A 23,860-nucleotide genomic window follows, 5' to 3' on the forward strand; every position below is an offset into this window, starting at 1 on the left:
ATTTTGATGTTTTCCTATTCTGGATTGTATTTCATGAGTTAGTTGTACGTAGATCTATTGATATAAATACTCGCAATATTCTCTCGATGTAGCCTTCACATAGCATCACATCAATCACCAACCCACAAGCCAGCCCATCTTGAAACTATCCCAAGGTCTTTCAAAAGATCGAAGACAGACAGCAAAATGCCCACCCTCTTCACCCCCCTCCAAGTCGGCCGTCTCCAACTCTCCCACCGCATAGCCCTAGCCCCCCTATCCCGCTACCGAGTCGAAGACAACACGCACACCCCCATCGTTTCCCTAGTGAAAGAATACTACACCCAACGCGCCTCCACACCGGGTACCCTCCTCATCTCAGAAGCAACCCTAATCACCCCTCAAGCAGGCGCCTACACCAACGCACCCGGCATCTGGTCCGAGGCACAAATCAAAGCATGGAAAGAAATCGTCGACGCTATTCACGCCAAGGGGTCATATATTTACCTGCAACTATGGGCATTGGGCCGTGCCGCTGACCCAGTGGCACTTAGGGCTCAACCAGGTGGTGAGAAGTTTGAGGTTGTGAGTAGTAGTTCTACGTTGTTGGTGAACGAGGAAAGAGTCCATGATACACCACGCGCACTTACCGAGGAAGAAATTCAACAATATATCCGTGACTATGCCACCGCCGCCAAAAACGCGGTTGAGCGTGCTGGGTTCGATGGTGTTGAGATCCACGGTGCAAATGGGTATTTGATTGATCAATTCATCCAGAATATCGTCAACCATCGCACGGATCGATGGGGTGGGAGTGCCGAGAATCGAGCCCGGTTCGCTCTCGAGATTGTCAAGGCTGTCTCCGAGGCTGTGGGTGCGGATCGTACGGCGATCAGATTCAGTCCGTATAGTACTTATAATGATATGAATATGACTGATTCCGACCGCGACGAGACGTTCACATATCTCGCGCAGGAAGTCGCCAAGTTCAAACTTGCGTATGTCCACCTCGTTGAGTCCAGGGTTAGCGGGAATGCGGACGTCGAACAACCCCAGGGATCATTACAATTCTTCCTCGATGCGTATCGAGATGCGTCCCCGCTTGTCCTTGCGGGAGGATACAAGGCTCACTCAGCGAAAGAAGCGGTTGAGACCAGATACAAGGATCATCAGGTCGTTATTGCGTTTGGGAGACCTTTTATTTCCAACCCGGATTTGCCGTTTAGGATCAAGGAAGGTATTGAGTTGGCGCCGTATAATAGGGATACGTTCTATCTGTTCAAGGATCCGAAGGGGTATGTTGATTATCCGTTTAGTGAGAGGTTTGTGGAGGTCAAGGCTTAATCGGTTTCAAGTTGCCGTTCAATGTTTCATTCATCAAGGTTAGCGTGCATTGTTGAATATATATAGACTTGATTGTACTGTGACATTTGTATTGCATCATAAATCAATTCTATTCATACATATATCTCGAGACTAAACCCTACGCAGGTGTGCTGTGGTGGCACAGCATAAAGCAACCAATCTCTCAGTAGAGCCCCCAGTAAACGAACACCAAACTCCATCCATCATGCTTCGTAACAAGACAGTTATGCACATAAATCATTTTATTGAGCTGCTTCCGCTGCTCATTGATCAACCTGCTCAGCATCTTCGGTAGGTTGCGGTTCAACCTTGTCAGAAGCCTGAGGCGGCACCGGCTTGCTTTCAACGTCACTAGCGAAGCTTGCAGAATCCTTTGATACCAAAGTAGGCGCAATCCGTCGCTTTTTCGCTGGCTTTTCAGTCTCGGAAGCCTGTTTGCCATCTCGCCTGGGCTCTTCCCTTTCGGATTCGCTGGCCGCACCTATATCCCGCTTGCCCAGAACAGTACTACTAAACGAGCTTGTAGCGCTATGTGAGATCCCCGGTAATGGGGTTTGAGGCGGGGTGGTTAGAGGAAGTGAATTGGTAGCAGTCAAAGGTGGTACAGTGCCGAGAGTAGGCGTTGGGTTATTGATGACGTTGCCTGATTGAGATGCATGGAGTGTCTGGATTGAAGAAGCCGATGATGATCGCGCAGGACTGCTAGCGCGACCCGCACCATTTGGTCCTGAACTAGCCGGCGCCGGACTTTGTTTTGTCAACGAAGGCGATGGAGCATGTGTGGGTGTGGGTAAAGGTGTGTTGTTCGATGAGGAACTTGCAGATAGAGTGTGGTGATGTGCCGTCGAGTTCGATGAAGGAACAGGAGGCGTATAGGGCTGTCCTAATTCTCCTGAAGCGAATGAAAGAGTCGAGCAGAATCCATCAGATGAACTCATAATCAGCGTCAATCCGTCGGACGACCTAATATAGATTAGCAAGGATCAAAACTGTAACCGAATTTCAGACTAACCAGCTTAAATCTGTGAACGTCGCAAAGTGAAGGTTGTTCACAACACATAGTGGTGTCTGTTGTTGCGTATCGTATATGAATACAGCATCCTGCGTGGCTACCGCATAGACAAGGCGATAAGGTAGAGCAAACGCAGAGCTAGAAGCAGAATCATTCTCAGTCTTCGGAGACGGTTTCGTCTGATCGCTAGAAGGTGGCGGTGGTTCCATGGACGGATGACTCGTAATATTTGCACTCACAACAGGATCCGGTAATGCTGGGAAGCTGTCATCACCAGAAGACGTATCAAGCGTAATGTGATTCGTAGGTCGGGATCCTTGTCGGAGTGTGTAATATATCGGGGAGCATCTCACTGCAACGGACGGTTTCTTGTGGCCAGGCAAGTGCGCAATGGGTGGTTTGTTGAACCCTGCTCTTGTATAGATATAGACTGTGTTGATAATTTCTTCACTCGCTTTCATTGAATCACTTGTAGATCCTTGCGTCGTCTTGAATTGACCCGCTGGAGTAAATAACAAACTGCCGTCTGGAGTAAACGTCAATCGACGAAAGAAAGACGTAAAAGACTCATTTGCATATAAATTTGCATTTCTGACACCCAAGCCTCCAAACAAGCTTGGTGACGAAACTTCCATCGGCTTGACAGCAGGTAACGGTAGTGATGGAGCCGGCGAAGCTGACCGACGAATCGAAGGAGAAGACCCGAACGAGGAGCGTCGACTATGAGACACTGGAGGTGGATCCATCGGCAGGGTCATTGTTTTAGGAGTTCCCGGCGTGGATGGTGCTGGTGAGGCAATCGACAATCCACCGACAACGGATTGAGTCTTGGTATCTGTGGGAGCAGGGCTGCTTGCAGGAATTCGGCGTGCAGGAAGATCCATCTTTGAAAACTTTCCGTGTGTGGTCAAAGAGAATTGGCCATCTTTCGTTTTGAGACTGTAGATGTGTACGGATCTGTCTGACGACTGCGTCGCAACAAACTCGTTGAGGGGGTCCCAGGCTACACCCTGGACATAGTGTGAATGTTCTGCGATCTGTCGAACCATTTGTCCTAGTGTTGTCAGCGCTGACACCAGAAAACGGCATAAGCTCGACCGACCTGTTTGAGCATTGTAGATCCGAGTAACATTGTCCATGCTACCGGTAATTATGAAAACACCATCCGGTGACCAAGCCAAATCATAGATTTCAGCTCCCGACGACCGACACATATGCTTCACTCTCCAGGTCTCCTTATCATCCGAATGATCTTCTCCCAGCGGCGCCATGGATAATTCAGACGGCACCCATAACAGGACATTTCCATCATCTCCTGCTGACGCAAGCATTTCACCTGTTTCCATCAGTATTTGCGTCTCTATGGAAGGTATGAAGATTCACCTTTTGGCGAGAATCGAACCACGTTTACAGCCTGGGTATGTTTCACCAACGTGCTCAAATATGTGACTTTTCGTTCCTCTCCATTACACTCCAGTTTCCAAGTCTAAATATCGAGGTTAGAATGATGCGGGGACGATTAAGGAAGTAAAGGTACGACGTACTCGGACATTGTTATCACTACAAGCGGGGCGATAGTCAGTAACACGAAAAAAAAGTTTACAGTAGAAATTCATAAATAAAACTCACTTTCCAGCAGTTGCAAATCGACCTTTGACATGAGGATCAAAATGTACAGAATAGACAGGAGCGTTGCCGTTGTGCCAGGCGATCAACAACGGTGTAGCTTTCATGATTGAGCAAGTCAGGTACAGTGCTCCGCAGAGCACTGCTTGAAGTAGCCCAATAAACTGCGATTCAATTGGTGTAGATTCGAGTGAATGTGATGTGTCGAGAATATCGGTGTTGATTGAATAAAAATAAGCGACAGAGAGGTTGGTTATGTAGTGAGGAGTCCGAAGAAGCTGTATGTCGAAGGAATGAAGAAATGAAGTCTGGTTGGTCGTCCCAGAAGTCGAGCCACGGATATTGGCCGGCTATAACGTAGATAAGCAGACGAAACAGTCGGTCTCGACAGAAACAAGGAATGAAAGAAAGGAAAGAAAAAAAGAGGAATCCACAATGAATACAACAATTCCTCTCTCACTGTAACCTCGACAGTGCCTGAATCGAAGTTATCGTCGCAGAAGGAGTGATCAGACAGCCGTAGCACATACTCCGTGTTCGGTCACGAAACCATTCTTACATTACAGTCACGAAGATTATGTAGGAGTAAGCCTCACCAAGGGAGTACGAGAGCGTAAATTACAGGTATTAATTAATTCCACGCGTTTTTGCGAATCAATCAATACGCGTTCCCACGGGCTGAGCCAATCAGGTCGCTGCTTACAGACTCCTGTCCTCGAGCTGAGGATACGTTCATACTCTTTGGCATTGTCAATGTCTCTGATCCGATTCGTTCCAGACACTTTGCGAGGCAGTCAAACGCTAGAAAAGATGTCTGGATATCAGCTTGTGAAGACAGCTGCCAACACATCAGTCACGTGCAGATTTCTTCTGTCCGGAGTCTCTGGACTCTGTTGATTGGCATGGCATTAGTGTTGATCTATCACCTTTCCCATTCGTTGTCTGCATCAATGAAGCATTGCATTGAGTATCACATGATTAGATGCGTGAAGCTACTCCTGTTACATGGATATGCCACTGACAAGCCCCCGGATAGTCTCGGCCATATTTCCGAAGGATCGTGCATAGGAGTATCTTGGAATAATATACAGTGAAGATGAGGAAGACTAAAGTTATGTAATCCATTTCCCCAGCGTCTCACCAAACCAACTTTTCGCCTTCTCCTGCCTCTTCATCTGTGATTCTTGCTGCACTTTAACAAACGGAGCCGCTGCTTCCGAGTATATCTCCTTTTGCTCAATCTCAGCCTTGATAGACTGAATCTCGAGCTCTCTCTCATGTGGACTGAGTTTGTCTAATGATGCAGGTAGTTTATATCCCTCCGGAAGTTGTTCTGCCCCTGGTATTATTATTGTCTTGCCATCATTCGCTGGAACGGGTTTGGCGTTGGGGTTGAATAGAGATGTGATCGGCGGAGGTTCTTGTCCCGCGGCTCGGGCTTCTGCGACTCGGCTCTCGTAGTCGAGCATTTGGTGGTATAGTTTGTCTGCGTGCATTTGGATGCGTTCTTCTCTTTCTTCGTCGTAGTCTAATGAGCTGGCGTAGCCAAGGGCTTGTAGAAATTTCTTCAAAGGTCAGTAATTTCCTCTTGATATATGGAGAAAGAGAGAATGCGTACAGCTTGCGTGGTATAGCACCGCGAAAACTTCCTATTCTCATCAGAGCACATGGTCGCTCTAGCCTTGATCATCGACATCCAGTCACTCTTGTTAAAACATGTCGTCAGACCCTCATGCTCAATCGCACAATTCTCCATAGCCGCTGAATGTACTGAATCTTTCCGACGTTTGAGTCTTTCAACTACTCGCTGTGCCGAGTTTGAATTGTCGGTGGCCTCGACGTCTGCTAGAGGTTTGTAGGTTTTCCAGAGGTGCGCATATCGTCCGTCGGGGTAGAGAGAAGCTGCGGGGACTGCGGATTTGCCTTCGGTGGCGTTGTTTGTGTCTGGCTGTGAGGATGGTGTTTGAGGTTCTGTGGGAGTTTCTCGTGAGGGTCTGACGACCGTCGTGTATGTAGCTGGTCTTTCTTTCTTGAGGTAGTCTTGAAGCTCCGGATCGAGTTTTTTTGTCGGATCTTCTTGATTCGAATTGCCCCAGAACCAGCCCATTGTAGATGGTGGATTTTCCAGACACGATTTGAGATATATTAACAGTTGGCCTGTAGATGAGCACACTTTGGAGATGATCTTTAATGATCAGATAGTTGAAGAGTTGAGTTTGAGATGCGGAAAGGCTCCGGAGCTGTCCACACTAGTCCGCAAATAGCAGCCCACTACCTAACATCTCAACGGCCCGCGTTCTATCATCTCTCCAAGCGCGTAGAATTGCGCGACAAGCTGCGTTTAGGGGCAATAGTACAATATGGCAGCGAGTACGTGACCCCAGTCTCTGATACAATGATAATAAGCTAACTTTTCCTCGCAGGTCGAGAGGAGCGCTTGCAAATGCGCCAGCGCGGCGCAGGGTATGTTTCTCCCCGCACGCGACTTGCAACCAAACAGCTGACAGAAGTTGATTTTCAACAGTACACGCAAAGTTCAAGCACTTGACTTTGGATTTTCTTTTGGATCGCCAACTGAGAGTACTCAAGCGCCCTCAGTTGCGCAACAACTTGAAAGTGTTCCTGAGGATACGAACGTGGTGGAGTCAACAACAACAACAACACTTCCGAGCGCAATTGCGACGGTTACTGAACATTCTACGAGGGAGACCCCGACAAGGGTATTGCGCAATAGTACGGCTGCAGGGTCCTCTCGAAGACTAGATAGAGTCTCGGTTGGTAGAGTTTCAACTCCGAATAACACGACAGAGCAAGAAGAAGGCCGGAGTAGCAAGCGGAGAAGGATCAGTAAGTGACTGAAAAGGATTACGGTTAGTATACTGATTGGTGTTAGGTACTAGAAATGACGATTCTACCCTTCCTGCTACGTCACAGTCCGAGATCGTAAACCTGTCACTGGCTATTCATGAGGATACTACGCAAAACGACGAGCAACAAAACAGCGTTGATAATAGTGCAGAAGTCCCGGAAGTACCTACAGCAGATGTAAGGGATGATCAGCCACCAGGAAATACAATTGTCGAAGACGCGCCCCCGCAGGAAATCATCACGACTAATAGAAGAGGAAGGCCGAAGACTGCAGAATCGCAAGAAAACAGAAAAGAAAAATCAAGACAAAAGGACAATCAGACGAGGAGACATTCTATCAGACAGGAAGCCGGCAGCTCGGATCCTCCTGAAGATACCAGCAACCAAGAGACGCAGCCGAGGCTGCCCAGAGCGAGAAGCAGACGAGGCGCGGAAAACCAGCCAGCGGCGGAGGCTGAGCCAGAAATTGACCGCGAAGCAGTACAAGAAGATGAAGCACCGGAGGCAAGCACTGCTAAAAGCGGACGAAAACGTAAAAACCAACCTGAAAATGGCCAAGACAAAGGCAAAGAACCGACACAACAGGCTCCACGCGGTAGGAGGAAGCGGACTAGACCTCCGATAGAAGACGAAGCAGAGGACCGTGAAGACACAGCCCCGCAGCCTAGGAAGGAAAGAAAAGGCAAGAACAGAGAGGTCGAAGCTGTTGCTGAGATGCCTGGTGAGGAAACGCAAGAGCGTGCTGAAGAGATTCAAAAGTCAAAAGAAAATGGCGAAAGTTCCCGGCGCAGGGGTCGTCCATCCCTTGACAAGGAACAGGATTCTCAGCCAGAAGCAGAGACAACAACTACAACAAGACCTGAGCCAGACCAAGCACCAAAACGTCGGCGCGGAAGAGCATCCGGTGTGACTAGTGAAGACAAGCCAACCAGACGACGCGAAGGAACCGTCGCAATCACAGTCCACCGTCTCGCAAACGCTCACATCCTAGACTCAACCGGCGCAGCCTCCGACCCGTCCGATAATGAGCAGGACTCAACCGACGAACTCGAAGCTGTAGGCAAAAACTTCCCCAGCCGAAACGGCGTCAACGCCGCCGACGTGCTATCTCAAATCTGCAAAGAGATACTAGACAAACACTTAACAACACTAGACAACAACATCGCCAACGACGCAGGCAACCAGAGTAAACGATCGGAATATGCTCGACAGCGCAAAACCATCGAAGCATACGGAACACAATTGGAGGGTCGACTGTTCGAGCTTAGCGAATTACTTGATAGCAATTTCTCGCTGGGAGTGCAGCTGAAAAAGGCGAAGCGTGAAGCTGCCGAGATGCGGAATCGATTACTCGAGATACGACAGCAGAGACATGAGATTACGCTGCGAATGGATGCTGTGCGACGGAGACATATTGCGGAGGAGAATGCGAAGATGGTCTTGTCCCTTGTTCTGTTGTTAGTGGTTCGATTGCTAATTTATGGTCTAGGCACGCAACGCTATTAACAATACACTACACAACCTCGATCTGACGCTAGACCGGAATCGTGTCCGAGCAGATGACGACAGGCAGAATGAAAGCAGCGGTATAGCAGGCCTTGAATTCTTGCTGCGCAGCGTCTCGGAGAATGTGAGTTCGGCTGCTGAGGGATCGTATGGTGGATTATTGCAGCAGGCCAAGGCATTCAATGCGCAGTTGGAGATGACTGTGAGGAAGCTGGAGGGTAGTACTACTGTCTAGTCTGTATATCACTATTATACTATTATATACTATTATACCTGATGTCATGCATGGGTACATGTACCTGTTATTCGTCTGGATGCACTGCTCATCTGCACGCAGGTACATCAACATACCAGACAATTGAGACCTCACCCGCCTCCCCCAACATAAGTATACAATCAGCATACAATCAGCATACAACAAGTATACAATCAGCATACAATCAGCATACAACAAGTATACAATCAGCATACAATCAGCATACAACAAGTATACAATATCCATTCGTCCGGAAACCCCCTTATCCGGCACACAACACCTGATCCAACTCCAGATCTTACATCCTCGGCCCCAGACTCACAGCCCATAAATCCGGGGGAACCAGATCGAGATGAGAATTAATACCCGGGGTAAACCAGATCGTAAGATCATAAGATCATGGAAGCCTGTTATGGGCATTGCCGAGATCCTTCAATGCTGCCGCGTAATCCGGGGGGAGGTTCCTCAGGCCCGAACCGAGCAATCAAAGAAAGTCGAGTCAGTCAGTCTTCCAGATTCTCCGCATTCATGCCAACCAAGACTTATATGAAGCTGAACAATATAGTACGGGGTTCGGGATATGCCAATGCCATGCTATGCGGCTCTTGGTATTGCATCTTGCATATTGCATCAATTTCAATTAATGTTATGTCCGTACAACGTTAGCCAAGTTACACATCCACAAATCCCGATATCTCGGCATATCGCGATCACCCATGTAATCCACACAAATCCTGAAGCCGAAGTCGCGGACTATAGAATCGGCATTTGCGTCGGTCTCTCGCCTCTTAACTACGTCCGTCCGTACGTACGTAGTAGTACCCCAGTATGTTGGTCTACTAGTATGGAGACAGACTTTCCGCTCCGCCGAACGGATTGAGGTAGTTTGGTTGGAGGACAGAGCGCGATTCTGAAACGAACTTTAGCAGTATTTTTGTTGTTTAGAGCGAAGTTTACTCTGTACTGTTTCTCGTATGCTGAAACTGTTGGCATGGAGCCAGGCCCCGGGTTCCATGCTCCATGCCAATGAATGTCGGAGCAGGGAAAAGGGAGCCCCCAAATTTAGGCAAACAATGGATTCACGTGAGACTTGGCGCCGGCCAATCAGCCTAATTGGGGAATGTCGATTATGTCAGCTACTCTGTACGGAGTAACATAACTATAATTTAGTTCACTCACATGTCAGTTAACTAGTTAACTCAACTCACTTATTTGATGCTGTAGTTAACTAGTGGTCAACTGCCTGTACAGTGAAGAATGTTTGATTCATGTATGTACAGTGCATTATGCATTCACACCACATAGACTGTACTTTAATTGATTGAGTAGAGAATTGCTGACAATTGACAATTGGCAATTTGACAGGCTAAATACTTAACCATCGGTGGACAGTGCCCAACAGGGCTAGACTGTACATAATCATACATAATGTTACCGTATTGAGATATCCGTTTCTCCGCGATACAGACATGGACACAGACATGGACACAGACACAGACGATCTATTGAATTGACCACGTCGGGATTCTACATATGCCATCGATCAATTACGAACAACGGTATTGCTTGCTAACATTGTGGGACCATTTTTGATTCTCGAGATGAAATTCATGAAATCATGAAATTCTTGAAATTCTTGAAACCGAGAGACGAGATCGTCCAGACGGGAAAATGGGGTGGACTGATCGGCATACAGACCTCTATACGATGTGCTCCGTTGCTCGTGTATTTTATTCCGTATGGCTATAACGGTAAAATAGCAGATCGTTTACCATGCCGGACATGTGATTGGCTGCCAGCAGGCGTACCCCAGAATGCGCGTTGCTTAATTCTGGTGCTATTACACTAAAAATACGCCAAAATTCCTCCACAGTCAGCAGCTTACTAATAGTAATTCCCGTCATCCAGTCTTGGAACACCAATTATCTTATAATTAAAAAATATTTAAATATTTAAATATTTAAAAAACATTTATAAAACATTTATAAAACATTTATAAATATATATAAAACATTAATAAAATAATTAAAAGTATATAAAATATATAAAATAATCATCTTATAATCATTTGTAGTTGACCACTATGTAGGTTAGTGTAATATGTAATATATTATTATATTATACAAGGTGGATTGGTGTCTGCCAATGGCCGAAAAAGGGACTGCCCCCGCCTAGACGTTCCCCAGATCCCCGAACCGAATACTCTTCTGGGACTAGGGATTCGCACGGATGGAACTTATTTATCCAGCTTCCCTGTCCATTTAATTTCAGCCCGTTATATCTACCTGCTTGAGCCCTCTTTCACCTTTTCCTTCACCTCACCTCACCTCACCTCACCTCACCTCAGACAGACAACACCAGACGCGAGTCCTTTCAAGCCCAAGGTCTGCTGATATTATTAGACAAAGGTTCGTCTTATTTTATTTTGTTTGGGTCTGGAATGTATTTTTAGAGATCTTGTTGAGGCGGCCCGCAGTTACCTAGCTTGACTAGCTCTGCGCAAAATCCTTCTTCCTACACTTGCTTTCCCATCTACACCCCGTTACATCTTACATCGCACTCCCTCATCCTCTCCCTCATACACCTTCGCCCAATTCATCGACTCGTTACTGTTACTAAAACTAACAACACAGACATGGCATCTGCACCTGACGCTGCGCCTCCCCTCGACAAGGAGACCACCAACCTCGACAACACTGGCGCCTCCACCAACGGCGCCTCCCCGGCAGCATACCCTCAAATGTCTCGCGAAGAGCACGACGTTGCTCGCGCCGCTGCCCGTTTCGGGTACGGCCCCTTGGCTCAAGTCAACACTCACGAGGCCCGTCTCCCTGCCTTTGGTGGTGAATTCCAGCCTGGTCTGTATCGTCCTGTGAGCGATCGCAAGATTGCCAATCCTGCTCCTTTGGGCTTGAGTGCTTTCGCCTTGACTACCTTTGTGCTTGGCTGTATCAATATGGGCGCCAGGGATATTACTGAGCCTAATATTGTGATCGGACTTGCGTTTGGGTATGGTGGTTTGGTCCAGTTGCTTGCTGGCATGTGGTATGTCTTCTTCCTCTTTAATTCTATGACTAGCTCCCGAGACGCGTTCACTAATTGTTCAAAGGGAAATGGCTGTCGGCAACACCTTTGGTGCCACCGCTCTGTCTTCTTATGGTGGTTTCTGGCTCGCTTTCGCCATCACCTTGACTCCTGGTGGATTCAATATCGTGGGAGCGCTTGAAGCAGCTGACCACAACAGCCCAATCATGTTCTACAACTCCTTCGGTCTCTTCTTAATGGTACCCTCCCTTCCCCTGTCCACATTTCCAGAAAACAAGCACTGACGGTCTCCAGGGCTGGTTCATCTTCACCTTCATCCTCTTACTCTGCACCCTCCGCTCCACCGTGGCCTTCTTCTCGCTCTTCTTCACTCTAGATCTCGCCTTCTTGTTGCTTGGCATTGGCTATCTAGTCCGCGAGAACGGCGCACCAGACCCAAAGATCATCAAGGCAGGAGGCTTCTTTGCGCTTCTGGCTGCCTTCTTGGCCTGGTACAATGCCTTGGCTGGTATTGCGGATTCGTCAAACAGCTTCTTCATTATTCCTGTTGCTCATTTCCCCTGGTCTGAGAAGGGGCGCGAGCGTCGGGCCAAGGTTGCTCGCGATACTGTCTAGTCTATGACAAATGACATCTCACGCAGCACTGTTTTGACACTCGAACTATGCAATGAAAAACAAACGGGGTAGAACTCTGAACGTTTCATGTTTCTATTTTCTGTCCCTCAGATACCCTGCTGTCCTCTTTTTTTTGCTTCTCAAACATCCACATGAAATGACTGGTTCATCGATATTATGATATTGATGATTGTGGATGCATGATACGATCCTAATGTACTGAACTTAGTCAACTCTTTAATGCAGTAATACAATCCTGATCTGGACTATCAGAAAGTAATCAATATCATAATCATATACACACATACATACATACATCATAAACATGTACAACGAGCAAACTACTGCTGGGCCAGGATATCTACATAACATGCTTCAGGATAAGTGACGATGGCTATCGCCCAGTCAAACTCCTCCATATCTCCGAAACGTCCGCTCCATAACAACGATCAACAAAAAAAAATCCCATCAAAACATCCCTGAAATCATCCACTGTGCTCATGAATTGGGTTGATTCGTATTCATTATAATTATTTCCCCCGTCTCCTCCTCCTCTGCCAGGAGATATTGATGTGGTGAGTGGTATGGTGGTGTTATAAGTATCGATAGCCTTACACAATTCATCCATAAACCAAATCCGACTTGTGGGGAGGTATTTTGCGGCTGATGCGCCGATGAATAAGAGCCATATGAGTAGATCGGGGAGATAGGTGTATGTACCCGCTGCGATGCCGTGACGGAGTGCGGTTTCGAGTGCAATGACTGGTAAAGGGAACAAGGGGGCTATGGCAGGATAAAATGGCCAGATTGTGGTATTGTGGAAGAGGAGACTGGCTAGTCGGACGGCGCCTTCGATTGTGTCGTCGCCGCGGAGTGTGAATGTCGAGTTTGCTGTAGAAGAAGCGCGAATCCATCGGTCGTTGACGAGGCAATATTCCGTGTAGAGGGCTTCGTTGTTAAAGTATTCTTCTATATCTTCGTCGAACAGTACCGAGGCGAGTTTTGGTTGTAGTCGGAATATCTCAGCGTATAAAGTGACAGAGGTGAGATCGTCGATTGTGCGACACATCTCTACCCCGAATACGCCGGGGATACGGCTGAGGAGGCGTAGTGTAGAGGCTAGTTTGCCTGCATTTTCGACGCGGACTTGTGGTGGTGTATGTGCTGGCATGGCGTAGCGGATGAAGGGGAAGAGGGGTTTGGACATTGTTTTGCATGCGGATCGGATGTCGTTCCTTGACAGAATTAGTGTGGTTGCTCCAGTTAGAGGGTAGAATGTACGAACCATTCGACTTGCACCCGCACGTTTTTGGATATATCTGCAAAATTCTTTCGCAGTGAAACCATCTTCCGTAACCCATTAAGATGAGGCGCAATATCTTGCGGATTGCTCCCAGTAATCTACCCCAGTCAGCTCATCCTGCAGTATACAAGGGCAGCAGACGTACCTCTACAGAGATCAACATCGAAACCGCAGCAATAGAAGCATCACTCGCCGCCGACGACGCAGACGACAAATCCCGGTTAATCAAACTAATCGTCAAGCCCCGATTCCGAAGCCGATCCAGCACCAAGGGACTATCCCGTCGAGTCGCGGGATCGGCAAAAAAGTCACCGGTCCGTAACGATTTATTTGTCACTCCCGAGGTGATACAGCAGTACAGTACGGATGGATTCGATTGTGCGAGGGAGACCCAGTGGTTGCGGAGTTTTGCGATGCCGTGGTTCATGAACGGTGCCGCTTGGGGGATTAGGTCGTACAGAACTTTTGAATGTCTTTTTGTTAGCAATATGCCACTTGACGAGAGGCGGAAACGTACAGAATTTGAAATGCTGATATTGCGACTCGGAGAGTTGTACTTGTGTCGCGTGAAACGGATCTAGTTCGTCAGTACCTACACGAGGCGCAACAGGCACGCTTGCCTCATGCCGTACAAGCGATAGCTGCTGTTCCTGCGGCGAACTCTGCGTCGAACTCGTCGACTCCTGCGAGAAGTCTTGTATCGTGGAAAATGCAATAGACGTCTCCGATGTCAGTGAACCAGCACTTCTCGATTTTTTGAGACTGTCCGGAGGCGACTGTTCCCGGATCTCCGGGGACGACGAGCTCTTCGAACTCGATCTGTCCGACGACGAGGAAGACGAGTACGGCGGAGATATCGACGACTCAATCGCGCGCGACAGTCTAGATGTCGCGATCGGTTCCGGCCGATAGGCGAGGTTCTTCCATGTCTTGCTCTTATTGTACCGTCGTGTATTCTCCAGTCGCTTCTTGCGATTGTGCTCGGACATTACATGCGATCGAATCCGTTTGAGTGTCTCTTCTCTCGATCCCTTCCGTACGGTCTGTGGATCGGAATTGACCCAGAATAACGGTGATCGAGAACCGCCGGTTTTTGGTTGTTGCGACATTGTTGGACTCTTATCGTCGCCGTTATCTTCCTTATTCGAAGGGTCATCTTGCGTAGGCGATATTGCTGTTTAGATTAGCATCTATCTTTCCATCAACAAGCGATGCACTTACACTGGACAAATTGAGGCTGTTGGGGCGTCGCAAAGGTCGTAAAGACTTGTTCGTAGGAATGTTGTCTGGAGTGTGCAGCGCGATGAGTGTCGTCAGATGCGACCGAGCCCGTCTTGGCATCCATCCGAGATGTTTGACCTCACAATCTATGATAATAACAGAACAATGCCAAAATCAAATATATCTCGATATCATGACAAAAGATAAAAGACGAGTAGTCTGCACTATGTAGTCTGTGGTAGTGAAGGCAGTTCCGTTTGAGATTTGGTGGCGCCCGCAATTCAATTTAGTTAACGACTTGACCTTTAGGCTTGTCGCTTTAAGACTTATGACCGGGTGAATTGATCCGTGACAATTGATGAGTGTGTGTTTCTCCTTTCTAGACCCTGTCCTTAGTCATAGTCACATAGTCTCGACAAGGCGGCTGTGCCGTCTCAAAACTCCGTCGGGTCTCGAATGCGTGGCTTAGCACATGGCGTGTCGTCGTATGCATTAAATTTCCGCAAGAGCCTGAGTCTTCAATTCTTCTCTATCACGAAGGCACAAGGCAGCAGGCAGCAGGCAGCGAGTCAGTTCAGGGCTGTTCAGGGCTGTTCAGCTAGACTAACCCGAACGAGCAGGTCAATCCCAGCCCTAAATCACTGTCCCTCTCGTATACTCCGTATTCATTCTACGAGCAACGACTGGGCTAGCGCGGTGCTCCATAAATAATGCTTGTTTTGCGGAAGTGCTTGCTTAGCATGAAAGAGCCAATCAGTTATTTTGTCTGAGATTATGTATGAAGTATGCTATAGATTCCTATTTTAATCAACGTCTAGCCGCCCAAGCCGGCAGTGTTTTATCTACCTAACTATACATAGGTACAGTGCTTACTCAGTGTATATGCATCACCACGGGTATTCCTGCATGGATAAACGTCCACGGGTCAGCCAACCGATTCATTCATCACCTAGGCAGGAAGATACATACCTCGTTCTTCCAGGTCCAAAACGTCCCAGTATGCTCAATACTTTTGCTCTGGATAACATCAATCATGGCAGACACCGACTCTTCGGCCGTAATTTGTCCGCCGCTGATCTCCCACGCAATATCGATCTTGCTCATGTCACTGTATGATTCAGCGCATATTCTTCTCAGTTACGTACTTCCTAGGTATAAGAACACTCACGTCGACACCTCTCCAGGATGCAAAGCTAATATAGCCGTTTGGCTTTGCTTTCGTTTGAGTTCCTCGGCCATGTGCTGCAGTCTCGTTCTCAGTTACATTCACTTTCATCCATTTAATGGGAATAAATACCCTCAGAGCTTGATTCAAAGCAGCTTTTGATGCGGAATATGCAGCGAACCTGACCATGTGAGTATGTTAACTTCTTATCTTCTCCGCTGCCGATGATCATGGGGGGCTTATTACCCATCTTCGAAAGCAAGGAAGCGCGTCGTTGAGCCGGAATCACTTGACATAAAAGCTATTGTCCCGATGGTGACGTTGGCTAGTTGTAGTAGTTTCTGAGCTACGATAATGGGTCCGATGGTGTTTGTGTGTAGGTGAGTTGCGAAGCGCTCGAATGTCCTATAAAGTCAGACCAGACTGACAGTGTTCGCGCTAGAGACCTACATTTCAAGAGTTCGCTGATAGAGTCAGTCTCTCAAATGGACAAAGGAAGAGATTTGTGTCTTACATTCGGGTATTTCAATATCCCGGCATTAATGACTGCATAGTCTATTTTCCGCTCCCCGGATTGAACGAACTGTTCAATGAAGCCCTAATCGCCCTACTTAGTCGACTATTCTTTCCGTCCTTCTCCTTTGATGATCTGTTGGGAGCTAATACGCTTACATTGATACTCTCCTCACGAGAAACGTCACACGTCAAAACCCGTACTCGATCTGGCGCAGTCTTAGCCAACGCATCGATATCGGAGTTGGGATTTCGCACTGTCGCAATGACGCGGTGACCATGACCGATGATTTGGCGGACAAACTCGAGACCAATGCCGCGAGATGCGCCGACTATGAGCCATGTTTTGGGAGTTGACATTTCGATTCTGCAGAATATCTCGATACCTTTTTGAAAATCTCTTGAAATGAAGCGAATTGAGGATCTGATGCTGGTTATATACCAGTGATAGATTTCAAAGATAACAAATCGTAGATGGTGGGTATTGAACCTTATCTCGGGCGTATTACCTGCCTAGTTAGGTAGGTACAGCCGCGAGCATTTGTATATGTACTTTTGTCTTGATGATATCTACAATGAATGAATGAATGATATTTATTATATTTATTACGCCCGGAGGGGTTTCCCCTATAGGGCACTGGTGCGCTAAATACATGCAATTCGTGTGTTTCCGACCTATCCTCCTAAAAGCCCCATGCTCTCCCTGCTTTGGCGTGGTGACTTGGTATTTGCACTTTAGACTTCATTGGACTAGGGTTCCCAACACCTAGTGGATTAAGGATGATAGACCGGCTTAAAGGCTATCTTCTTTAAATGTGCAGCATCCTATCTTCGGCAGCTGCAGCAGGGTCTATCATACATGAAAGTGGGAGCGGTTAGTTAATGTTAGTTCTAGTATAACTAACTTAGTTTATATTGCTATTCTATATCAAGCCTTCCTATCGATATTGCATATCTGAGTGTCGTTCGTACCGCTTGAATATCTGATTGCTATCGCTCTAGGACAGATTGTGCTTTTCCTTCCAGATAGAATAACTGTCGGAACGTGAATATCAAACCCTACGCGTTTCGGCACCGGATTAGTTAGTCTGACGTGGCACGTGGGTGCCGCGTATATATCTAGCTAGCTATCCCCCGTCCTAGTCACAATATTAGGAATCAAGATAGCTTCATATTGTCAGGCTCGTTGGGCCGCTTCGTGTTCGCGCCTTACTACCGTCTATGCTTCGTGATACGGACCATAGTAAAACCAACACTGATCAGTGAGGCCCACAGATCAGATCCTTACCCTTATTCTCACTCATTCAAACCCTCTTCGACCTCATGTCAATTACTACCCCGGTGCGCCGATATACGCACTAAACAGCCGGCAATATGGTCACCACTACAGATTATATAGACTGGGATCCGAGCGACAAAGACCGCAAAGAAATTGAGAAATACATGCTTGCAAGATATAAAGACTACACTGAGAGATATGATAATAATCTTTGGTTCATATTCAAAAATAACTTCAAGAAATGGACCACAGATGACTTCGAGAAGTGTAGCATACAATATCTTATAGATCTACGCCAGATACTGCGTGCTAATAGCGTATATGTGCCAAAACGTGGTGAGCCAATGAAGGCCCTAATCGATACACTGGCCCAACCTAAATTTCACAAATAGACTGAAAGTGAAGTCATACAACACGTACAACTCAAAGGGACAGTCAATTCCCCTTCAATCCAACTCCAAGTTGGCACTCTAATTAAGAAACTCAACAACGTTATGGACGCATCAACACAAAATAATGCTCGATTCGTACAAGGTCTCTACAGTGCATTTGTCCACCGAAGTCATAGCAGAGCGTAAGCTTTTAGGTGGGGAGAGGGAGATATCTATACCCTGAGCTAGCAAGACAAACTAAGCAAACTACCCAAACGATATAAACACGACGCAATTGAAAGAAGATTCCGGACGATTCCGTACGACGATGCGACGACGACAATAACTAGTCGAACTCATCACCGGGGGGGTGCTGGGATGAGGCCCATGGTACGACAGAGGTCGCTTGTTGAGGTGAGGATGTCCAGATTGGGAGATCAATGGTCAGAACTTGGGATGCAGGCATAGATGGAGGCTGAGGTAGAAGAAGAATGTAGTCGTGCTATAGTCATTGATTAGTAAATTCTTCAAAGCAATAGATAGGAAGGAATTGTAGAATCATATATGTTCTTCTGCTTGTCACTTTACATCTTTGTGTCTTATAACTATAGTTTTATGAGGCTTGCTTCGTTTAAATTTTTTGAAATTGAATGGCTCTTCAAATATAACGACGCCTAGATTTATGGACAGTAATGGTATAAGCCACCATGATTGGAAATTGCGTCTGTGAACAGTTGATGTTATAGCAAAATCTCTCTTTGAACGAAAGATTGGCACAACTTTCTTACCATTGATCGTACAATACTTAGAACCTTTGTACGAATTGAAATGAATAAGAAGAGCAAATGGAGGAGTCTCTTGGGGGTTAGTAATCCCTGGATACCAGATAATATCCATAATTGTACCAATGGCTCCATTCACAAGCCCATATTGCGTCTATATATTCTCTAAAAGCATGACATGGCATCCAATAGAGATATGGATTTCTGAGTGTAAATTGCTAGCTTCCTCAGTAGAAGCTTTGTCAGCCTTTAAGCCCTGGTGAGTTGCCAGAATTCAGAGTACAGGCTATCCTATATCCTGCAGCTAATTATGATTATACTCATATACTTCTGCTTTCTTAGAGTAAAGTCGAATAGTGTCCTTGAAGTTGACAGCCTCTGTCGGTATCATCGCCTGTATACGTGTGCAAAGAAGCTCCCAGTCCTTGAAAGTTAACTTATCTACCTGGAGATAATCTAGAACATCATAGAATGCAATAGAGGTGGGATCAGCTCCCTCTTGACGCTATATAATATCAAGTTCAACTGTTAACTAAAAACTGTGATAAAGAGCACATTCATGAATTTCCTCCAGGTTGTCAAGTCTCCTATTATAGTACAAAGCTTGTTGGCTGACAGGAGGAAGCTAATAGAAATCGCCAGCTAATACTATGTTAAGCCCTCCAAAAGGCTGAACAGACTCGGAATCTGAAGTGGGAAATATTTCCTGTAATCTCTGATTGATCTAGTAAACTTATTTAGGTTCAATCATAGATTTTTCATCAATAATCAGCTAACTCACACCCTGAAAAGTAGCTTGCAGAGCTTGTCGGTTCTCAGGAGTAAGATCAGCCATTTGACCCTATCCAATTGGGAGGCAGAACAGTGAATGAAGCATATAGCCAGTGATATTGTATGTAGCCACACCTGTTGGCACTGCACGAATGACAGGTGATTTTTCGATACTAGCGTCTCTACCCATTTAATCCAAAGTGGCCAAGATTAATGTAAGAACATGGGACTTCCTAGTCCCAGCCCTGCCATTAAGATTGATAAGAGTATGAGGGGGGTTCTCTCTATTAAGCTACATTTGATAGTGACCGCAAATTATATCATAAATTTGGCGCTGCTAGATTTCAAGTGTGTCTTAAGATGCAGAAAATTCGACAGTCATATCTGCAGGATAATCTGCTTTCATTGTCATCCAGAAATTATCCTCAAGATCTAAATGACAACTAATATGTGGGATCCAATCCATCTCTCTGTCGATAGAACGATCTCCAAGCTCATTGGGATTTTCAACTCTCGTGGCGTTATCTTGATTAGGCAACTGTCGAACAAGTGCCTCCCATGATTGTAGTATATCCTCATCCTCTAAATGTAAATCCTTGTGAATTACTTCGGGATGAGTAAGAACCTTTATCATAAAAATCTTCATTATGAGTATGAGTGTTATGGCAGAATTCATATACAGCAATATATAACAAATATGTCACCATCTATCTCCAGTAAGTTCTTAATCTCACAAGAGGGATGATACATCATCAACTTAACACGTGTATAATTCTCAGGCTGTTTTTCTGAATCGTACAATGGGAAATAGTTAAGGACCCTAACTGGAGCATCACGTCTATAGATTTGTCTCCAATTCCGGAAATCAAATTCACGCAGGAATATGAAGTAATATGGGTTCTCAAATAGTTCAGAACGGCGTTTATATTTCTCTAATACTGAAAGTCCTCGTTGGACAGTTTCATTACCTTCAATCTTAGGCTTGACGGGAACAAATGCGGCGGCATGAACCTTCTCAGGTCGACAGTCAACATTAATACAGATTTGACTTGCAGATTGAAGTAGTATATTAAGAAGTAAATGCAATACTTCTTAGGCCAACCAATCTCGTTTGCCAATCAGATGGTTCATCATCTTACTAACAGCAGACAGGAAAGGGTTTTGAGGATTGAGTTTAGATAAAAAACCTTTCATCATATCCTTGTAAGATTCCGTTTTTTTCTCGGTCTTTAATATATACTTGGCAATGTAATCCAATAGAGCTCTGCTCCCAGTACATAGTGCAATGTCGATATTTGCTATCCATCCTATAAGTATGCAGCGGTTCCAAGCATTTATCATTGCATCATTACAAATAGAATAAAAATAATGGTATTAGTGTCTTGGAGCGTGTTTAATGAAAGGCTATTGGAGAATATTCAGTGGTATCTGCTACCATCTGATTGGGTTGGGGATTCAATGCAGAGATATAGATACCCCAAAAGTTAACAAAGGTTTGACATAGTTTAAGGGACAAAGGTTCAACTTCTAAGTTAGAAGCACCATTAATCCAGTAGAGGCCATATTTATGGACTAAGCTACGTCCTTACTATTTAAATCAGTTCCAGTTGTCGATGACATTGAAGCTCTTGTCCAAGACCTCCTTTCTAAACATGTTATATCGAATCCAGAACCATTGAGCGACAATATGTAGATTATCTCTTAAGTTGTCGCGAGCGATTTGGATTCGTTCCTGTCCTATGGCCGCTTTCCATCATTCAAAGCTTAGAAGATGCTGCATGAGATCGGCCTAATGTAAATCAGTAGCTGACAAGGTCAAGAAAAGATGCGATGGGCCAATATTCTTAATTATTGCTCTTAAATATTGGTGTTTATTCGTCTAAAAAGGACGTATCCCTCAAAGCATCCCAGATCGGTGAGTAATAGAGTTGAATAAGGCTTCTCCTTCTAGAGTATCATCCTCAAAAGCCAGACATAAATTATCTACAGTAATTTTACGCCCATCCTTAGTCTTCTGTTTGACAAAAAAGCTAGCTTTAGTATTAGCCTGTTGTCTCATTATCGTATTAAAGGAACTGCTCCTTTTATTGCCAGTCATGGATATGACGGGGCTTTTGGAACTTTTGGTGCTCTGGCAGCTGCCATGAGATTGTTGGGTATTCCGGTTTATGTTTGGGGAAAGAAGATTCGCCATGTAACCGGTCGGTTTGCCAGAGATTGATCTTACCATTGGGTGGAATACTAACTAGGTAGCTAGGCAGTATATTTCCCTTGAAGTCCTGTCCACTGTTCTTCCATTGGAACGTTGGGACGAGATATCTAATTAGCTTCCAGGTTCTTAGGTAGATTCCCGACCAGCATTTAAACCACTAATTGGTCTTATGACGCGAAGAAGAAGTTTAAATACACCTGAAATATATCAGCATAAGGAACATAGAAACTGTCACTAATGGATAGCCTACGATTGGCTTATTCAGTACAATTTGGCGTGATGAGATGCGTCCAAGGTTAACGATATTTCGTACGGTCATTGGCAGGTGCATAGGGGAAATTTACCCAACTTTTACTTTAACATATCAATTGATAGCACAAGTAGTAGAACTTCATCAGAATCCCTCTCATTCAGTCCAAATTCGTCGACCTTGCTATACTGTCGAACCCATCTAAATCTCTCTGCAAAGCGCTAACTTTAGAATACGCCCTTTCAAGGCAATCTGCGCCCAGGGGTAATCTTAAAAGCCCTTGTTTGCCTTCTCCTAATCCAGTACCTTCCACCACTTCTACAACCCGTCTCATCCCTTTGGCAGGGTCACCAGGCTGGTTGCCATTGTAAGCGCGGAAGGAATTAAGAGTAGCATGCAGCGGAGTTCCCTCGTAGTCCTTTGTCATAGGGGCCTCTGGCTCGAGATTGCCGGACAGAAAATCAGTTCGGAATCCGCCAGGGATCACGATCAGCACACGAATATTAAATGGGGCAAGTTCCAAACACAGAGCTTCTGATAGATCTATTCTCGGCCAGCATCCACCGGTCAGTACGGGATTCTAGGTGTGCGATATGAAATACGATAATAGAAATCAAGGGCGCATCACTCACTTTCCAAGGACGATTTACTTGCTCCATATATGCCTCCAGACGGTCGTGGATCCAGTGCAGCAATTGAGCTTACATTCACAATGACACCGCTTCGTTGCGCACGCATGCTCGGTAAAGCCGCTTTGATCGTACGTATGGGGCCATATAAATTGGTATTAAATTGGTCTTCAATCTCTTTCTCGCTGCCATGACAAGATTTGTGTAAGGAACTATGCTGTTGCACAGCTAGGTAGCAGCTGGGTATGGTTCCAGTCAACCCACCTGAGATCTTCTATACTGCCTAATATCGAGTACCCAGCATTATTGGCGAGGACATCAATTCTACCGCCGAACAAGTCGCACACGGCACTCTCCACGATAAGTTTCGTGTCTGACTTATTCACGTCCAGTTGCAGCCAGGATCCGCCGAGCTGCTCGATTTCAGGATGCGCGGCGGACGCTTTGGTGACGTTTCGGGCAGTGGCGATGACTTTGTGCCCTGCTTTCAGTACTTCTAGAGCGAGGGCAAGGCCAAGGCCATTGGAGGCCCCAGTTATGAGCCAATTCAATATGGGCATGGTTTCTTCACCTTCATACGGATTCTCGCTATCATCGTTTTTCGATGAACTAACGCGAGCAAAGACAAGAAGAACTAAGCCGTTCAGATTAAAGCAAAGAAGGCCCCTGTAATGCCACAAGATATCGTATTGTTAGCCGAAGTTGGTTAGATTCTACAAAGCCTTCCAATTACTCAGCAGGGTCTCTGGTCTTTACCCCTTGGGGTATTATTTGGAAAATCCGCCGATTGGACAATCTACTATGCATTTGCTTATTATTTATCACTTATTCAAGGTTGATTATCTATCAATAATAAGCTTCATGAAACTAAGGACCTATGATTTGTCATTAGTTATCAATGACGAATTAAAAATCTCAACTGATGCTCGTCATCCATATTCCGGTGATTTGAAATCAATGCAGGAGTGATTTGCTTTGAAATCAAGGCTCCTTGAGCCCCAGAGTCTTTGTTCTTTGTTTTCTGACTGGTCTTTCGGCCAAATAATCTTACTTTAGTCAGTGTTTCCCTCCAGATGTTCTCAAGTGCTACAT

The 23,860-nt window shown here is 45.9% G+C and overlaps 8 protein-coding genes across 8 annotated transcripts, besides 4 other annotated features; 3 read left to right on the top strand and 5 right to left on the bottom strand.

Moving 5' to 3' along the window:
* Positions 1-186: 186 nt before the first annotated feature.
* Positions 187-1,389, top strand: TSTA_014380 (NADH:flavin oxidoreductase/NADH oxidase family protein; the record flags this gene model as incomplete). Its single annotated transcript, XM_002483536.1, has 2 exons — positions 187-1,301; positions 1,362-1,389. The coding sequence occupies 2 exons, from the start codon at positions 187-189 to the stop codon at positions 1,387-1,389; spliced, it is 1,143 nt and encodes a 380-aa protein (XP_002483581.1).
* TSTA_014390 (chromatin assembly factor 1 subunit B, putative) lies at positions 1,300-4,089 on the bottom strand (the record flags this gene model as incomplete). Its single annotated transcript, XM_002483537.1, has 6 exons — positions 1,300-2,307; positions 2,357-3,410; positions 3,459-3,692; positions 3,740-3,842; positions 3,901-3,916; positions 3,986-4,089. 6 exons carry the CDS (start codon positions 4,087-4,089, stop codon positions 1,608-1,610), a joined length of 2,211 nt encoding a protein of 736 aa, XP_002483582.1. The 3' UTR covers positions 1,300-1,607.
* A 279-nt stretch (positions 4,090-4,368) lies between these two features.
* Positions 4,369-4,407: a microsatellite.
* Positions 4,408-4,922: 515 nt separating this feature from the next.
* Positions 4,923-6,186, bottom strand: TSTA_014400 (uncharacterized protein). Its single transcript, XM_002483538.1, has 2 exons — positions 5,601-6,186; positions 4,923-5,547 (listed from the first exon to the last, which is right to left on the bottom strand). The coding sequence occupies exons 1-2, from the start codon at positions 6,087-6,089 to the stop codon at positions 5,095-5,097; spliced, it is 942 nt and encodes a 313-aa protein (XP_002483583.1). The 5' UTR covers positions 6,090-6,186; the 3' UTR covers positions 4,923-5,094.
* A 156-nt stretch (positions 6,187-6,342) lies between these two features.
* TSTA_014410 (uncharacterized protein) lies at positions 6,343-8,591 on the top strand (the record flags this gene model as incomplete). Its single annotated transcript, XM_002483539.1, has 5 exons — positions 6,343-6,352; positions 6,406-6,445; positions 6,507-6,829; positions 6,876-8,287; positions 8,340-8,591. The coding sequence occupies 5 exons, from the start codon at positions 6,343-6,345 to the stop codon at positions 8,589-8,591; spliced, it is 2,037 nt and encodes a 678-aa protein (XP_002483584.1).
* Positions 8,592-10,539: 1,948 nt separating this feature from the next.
* Positions 10,540-10,666: a sequence feature (AT_rich).
* A 259-nt stretch (positions 10,667-10,925) lies between these two features.
* Positions 10,926-10,958: a microsatellite.
* Positions 10,951-12,541, top strand: TSTA_014420 (GPR/FUN34 family protein). The gene is made up of 4 exons (XM_002483540.1): positions 10,951-11,020; positions 11,246-11,657; positions 11,722-11,896; positions 11,952-12,541. Exons 2-4 carry the CDS (start codon positions 11,248-11,250, stop codon positions 12,270-12,272), a joined length of 906 nt encoding a protein of 301 aa, XP_002483585.1. The 5' UTR covers positions 10,951-11,020; positions 11,246-11,247; the 3' UTR covers positions 12,273-12,541.
* Position 12,542: 1 nt separating this feature from the next.
* Positions 12,543-15,036, bottom strand: TSTA_014430 (uncharacterized protein). The gene is made up of 5 exons (XM_002483541.1): positions 14,797-15,036; positions 14,093-14,749; positions 13,721-14,037; positions 13,558-13,673; positions 12,543-13,507 (listed from the first exon to the last, which is right to left on the bottom strand). The coding sequence occupies exons 1-5, from the start codon at positions 14,918-14,920 to the stop codon at positions 12,667-12,669; spliced, it is 2,055 nt and encodes a 684-aa protein (XP_002483586.1). The 5' UTR covers positions 14,921-15,036; the 3' UTR covers positions 12,543-12,666.
* Positions 12,567-12,604: a microsatellite.
* A 705-nt stretch (positions 15,037-15,741) lies between the features above and the next one.
* On the bottom strand, positions 15,742-16,834 carry TSTA_014440 (3-oxoacyl-[acyl-carrier-protein] reductase, putative; the record flags this gene model as incomplete). The annotated part of the gene is made up of 6 exons (XM_002483542.1): positions 15,742-15,904; positions 15,965-16,038; positions 16,094-16,142; positions 16,208-16,366; positions 16,453-16,559; positions 16,634-16,834. 6 exons carry the CDS (start codon positions 16,832-16,834, stop codon positions 15,742-15,744), a joined length of 753 nt encoding a protein of 250 aa, XP_002483587.1.
* A 5,465-nt stretch (positions 16,835-22,299) lies between these two features.
* TSTA_014450 (short chain oxidoreductase/dehydrogenase, putative) lies at positions 22,300-23,448 on the bottom strand (the record flags this gene model as incomplete). Its single annotated transcript, XM_002483543.1, has 3 exons — positions 23,033-23,448; positions 22,772-22,953; positions 22,300-22,682 (listed from the first exon to the last, which is right to left on the bottom strand). Exons 1-3 carry the CDS (start codon positions 23,326-23,328, stop codon positions 22,300-22,302), a joined length of 861 nt encoding a protein of 286 aa, XP_002483588.1. The 5' UTR covers positions 23,329-23,448.
* Between the last annotated feature and the right edge of the window lie 412 nt (positions 23,449-23,860).

The sequence above is a fragment of the Talaromyces stipitatus genome, genomic scaffold (assembly GCF_000003125.1).
Source record: "Talaromyces stipitatus ATCC 10500 scf_1105507295549 genomic scaffold, whole genome shotgun sequence".
In the NCBI taxonomy this organism is placed as follows: domain Eukaryota; kingdom Fungi; phylum Ascomycota; class Eurotiomycetes; order Eurotiales; family Trichocomaceae; genus Talaromyces; species Talaromyces stipitatus.

Excerpts from the sequence above, each read along its gene's own strand:
- TSTA_014400 (XM_002483538.1), bottom strand. The coding sequence starts at position 6,089 with ATGGGCTGGTTCTGGGGCAATTCGAATCAAGAAGATCCGACAAAAAAA. Across the intron at positions 5,548-5,600 it reads GGTGCTATACCACGCAAGCT|AAATTTCTACAAGCCCTTGG; the intron begins GTACGCATTCTC and ends TGACCTTTGAAG.
- TSTA_014420 (XM_002483540.1), top strand. The coding sequence starts at position 11,248 with ATGGCATCTGCACCTGACGCTGCGCCTCCCCTCGACAAGGAGACCACC. Across the intron at positions 11,658-11,721 it reads CAGTTGCTTGCTGGCATGTG|GGAAATGGCTGTCGGCAACA; the intron begins GTATGTCTTCTT and ends AATTGTTCAAAG. Across the intron at positions 11,897-11,951 it reads CCTTCGGTCTCTTCTTAATG|GGCTGGTTCATCTTCACCTT; the intron begins GTACCCTCCCTT and ends GACGGTCTCCAG.
- TSTA_014430 (XM_002483541.1), bottom strand. The coding sequence starts at position 14,920 with ATGGATGCCAAGACGGGCTCGGTCGCATCTGACGACACTCATCGCGCT. Across the intron at positions 13,674-13,720 it reads CGATGTTGATCTCTGTAGAG|ATTACTGGGAGCAATCCGCA; the intron begins GTACGTCTGCTG and ends TGACTGGGGTAG. Across the intron at positions 13,508-13,557 it reads GTGCGGGTGCAAGTCGAATG|GAACGACATCCGATCCGCAT; the intron begins GTTCGTACATTC and ends AATTCTGTCAAG.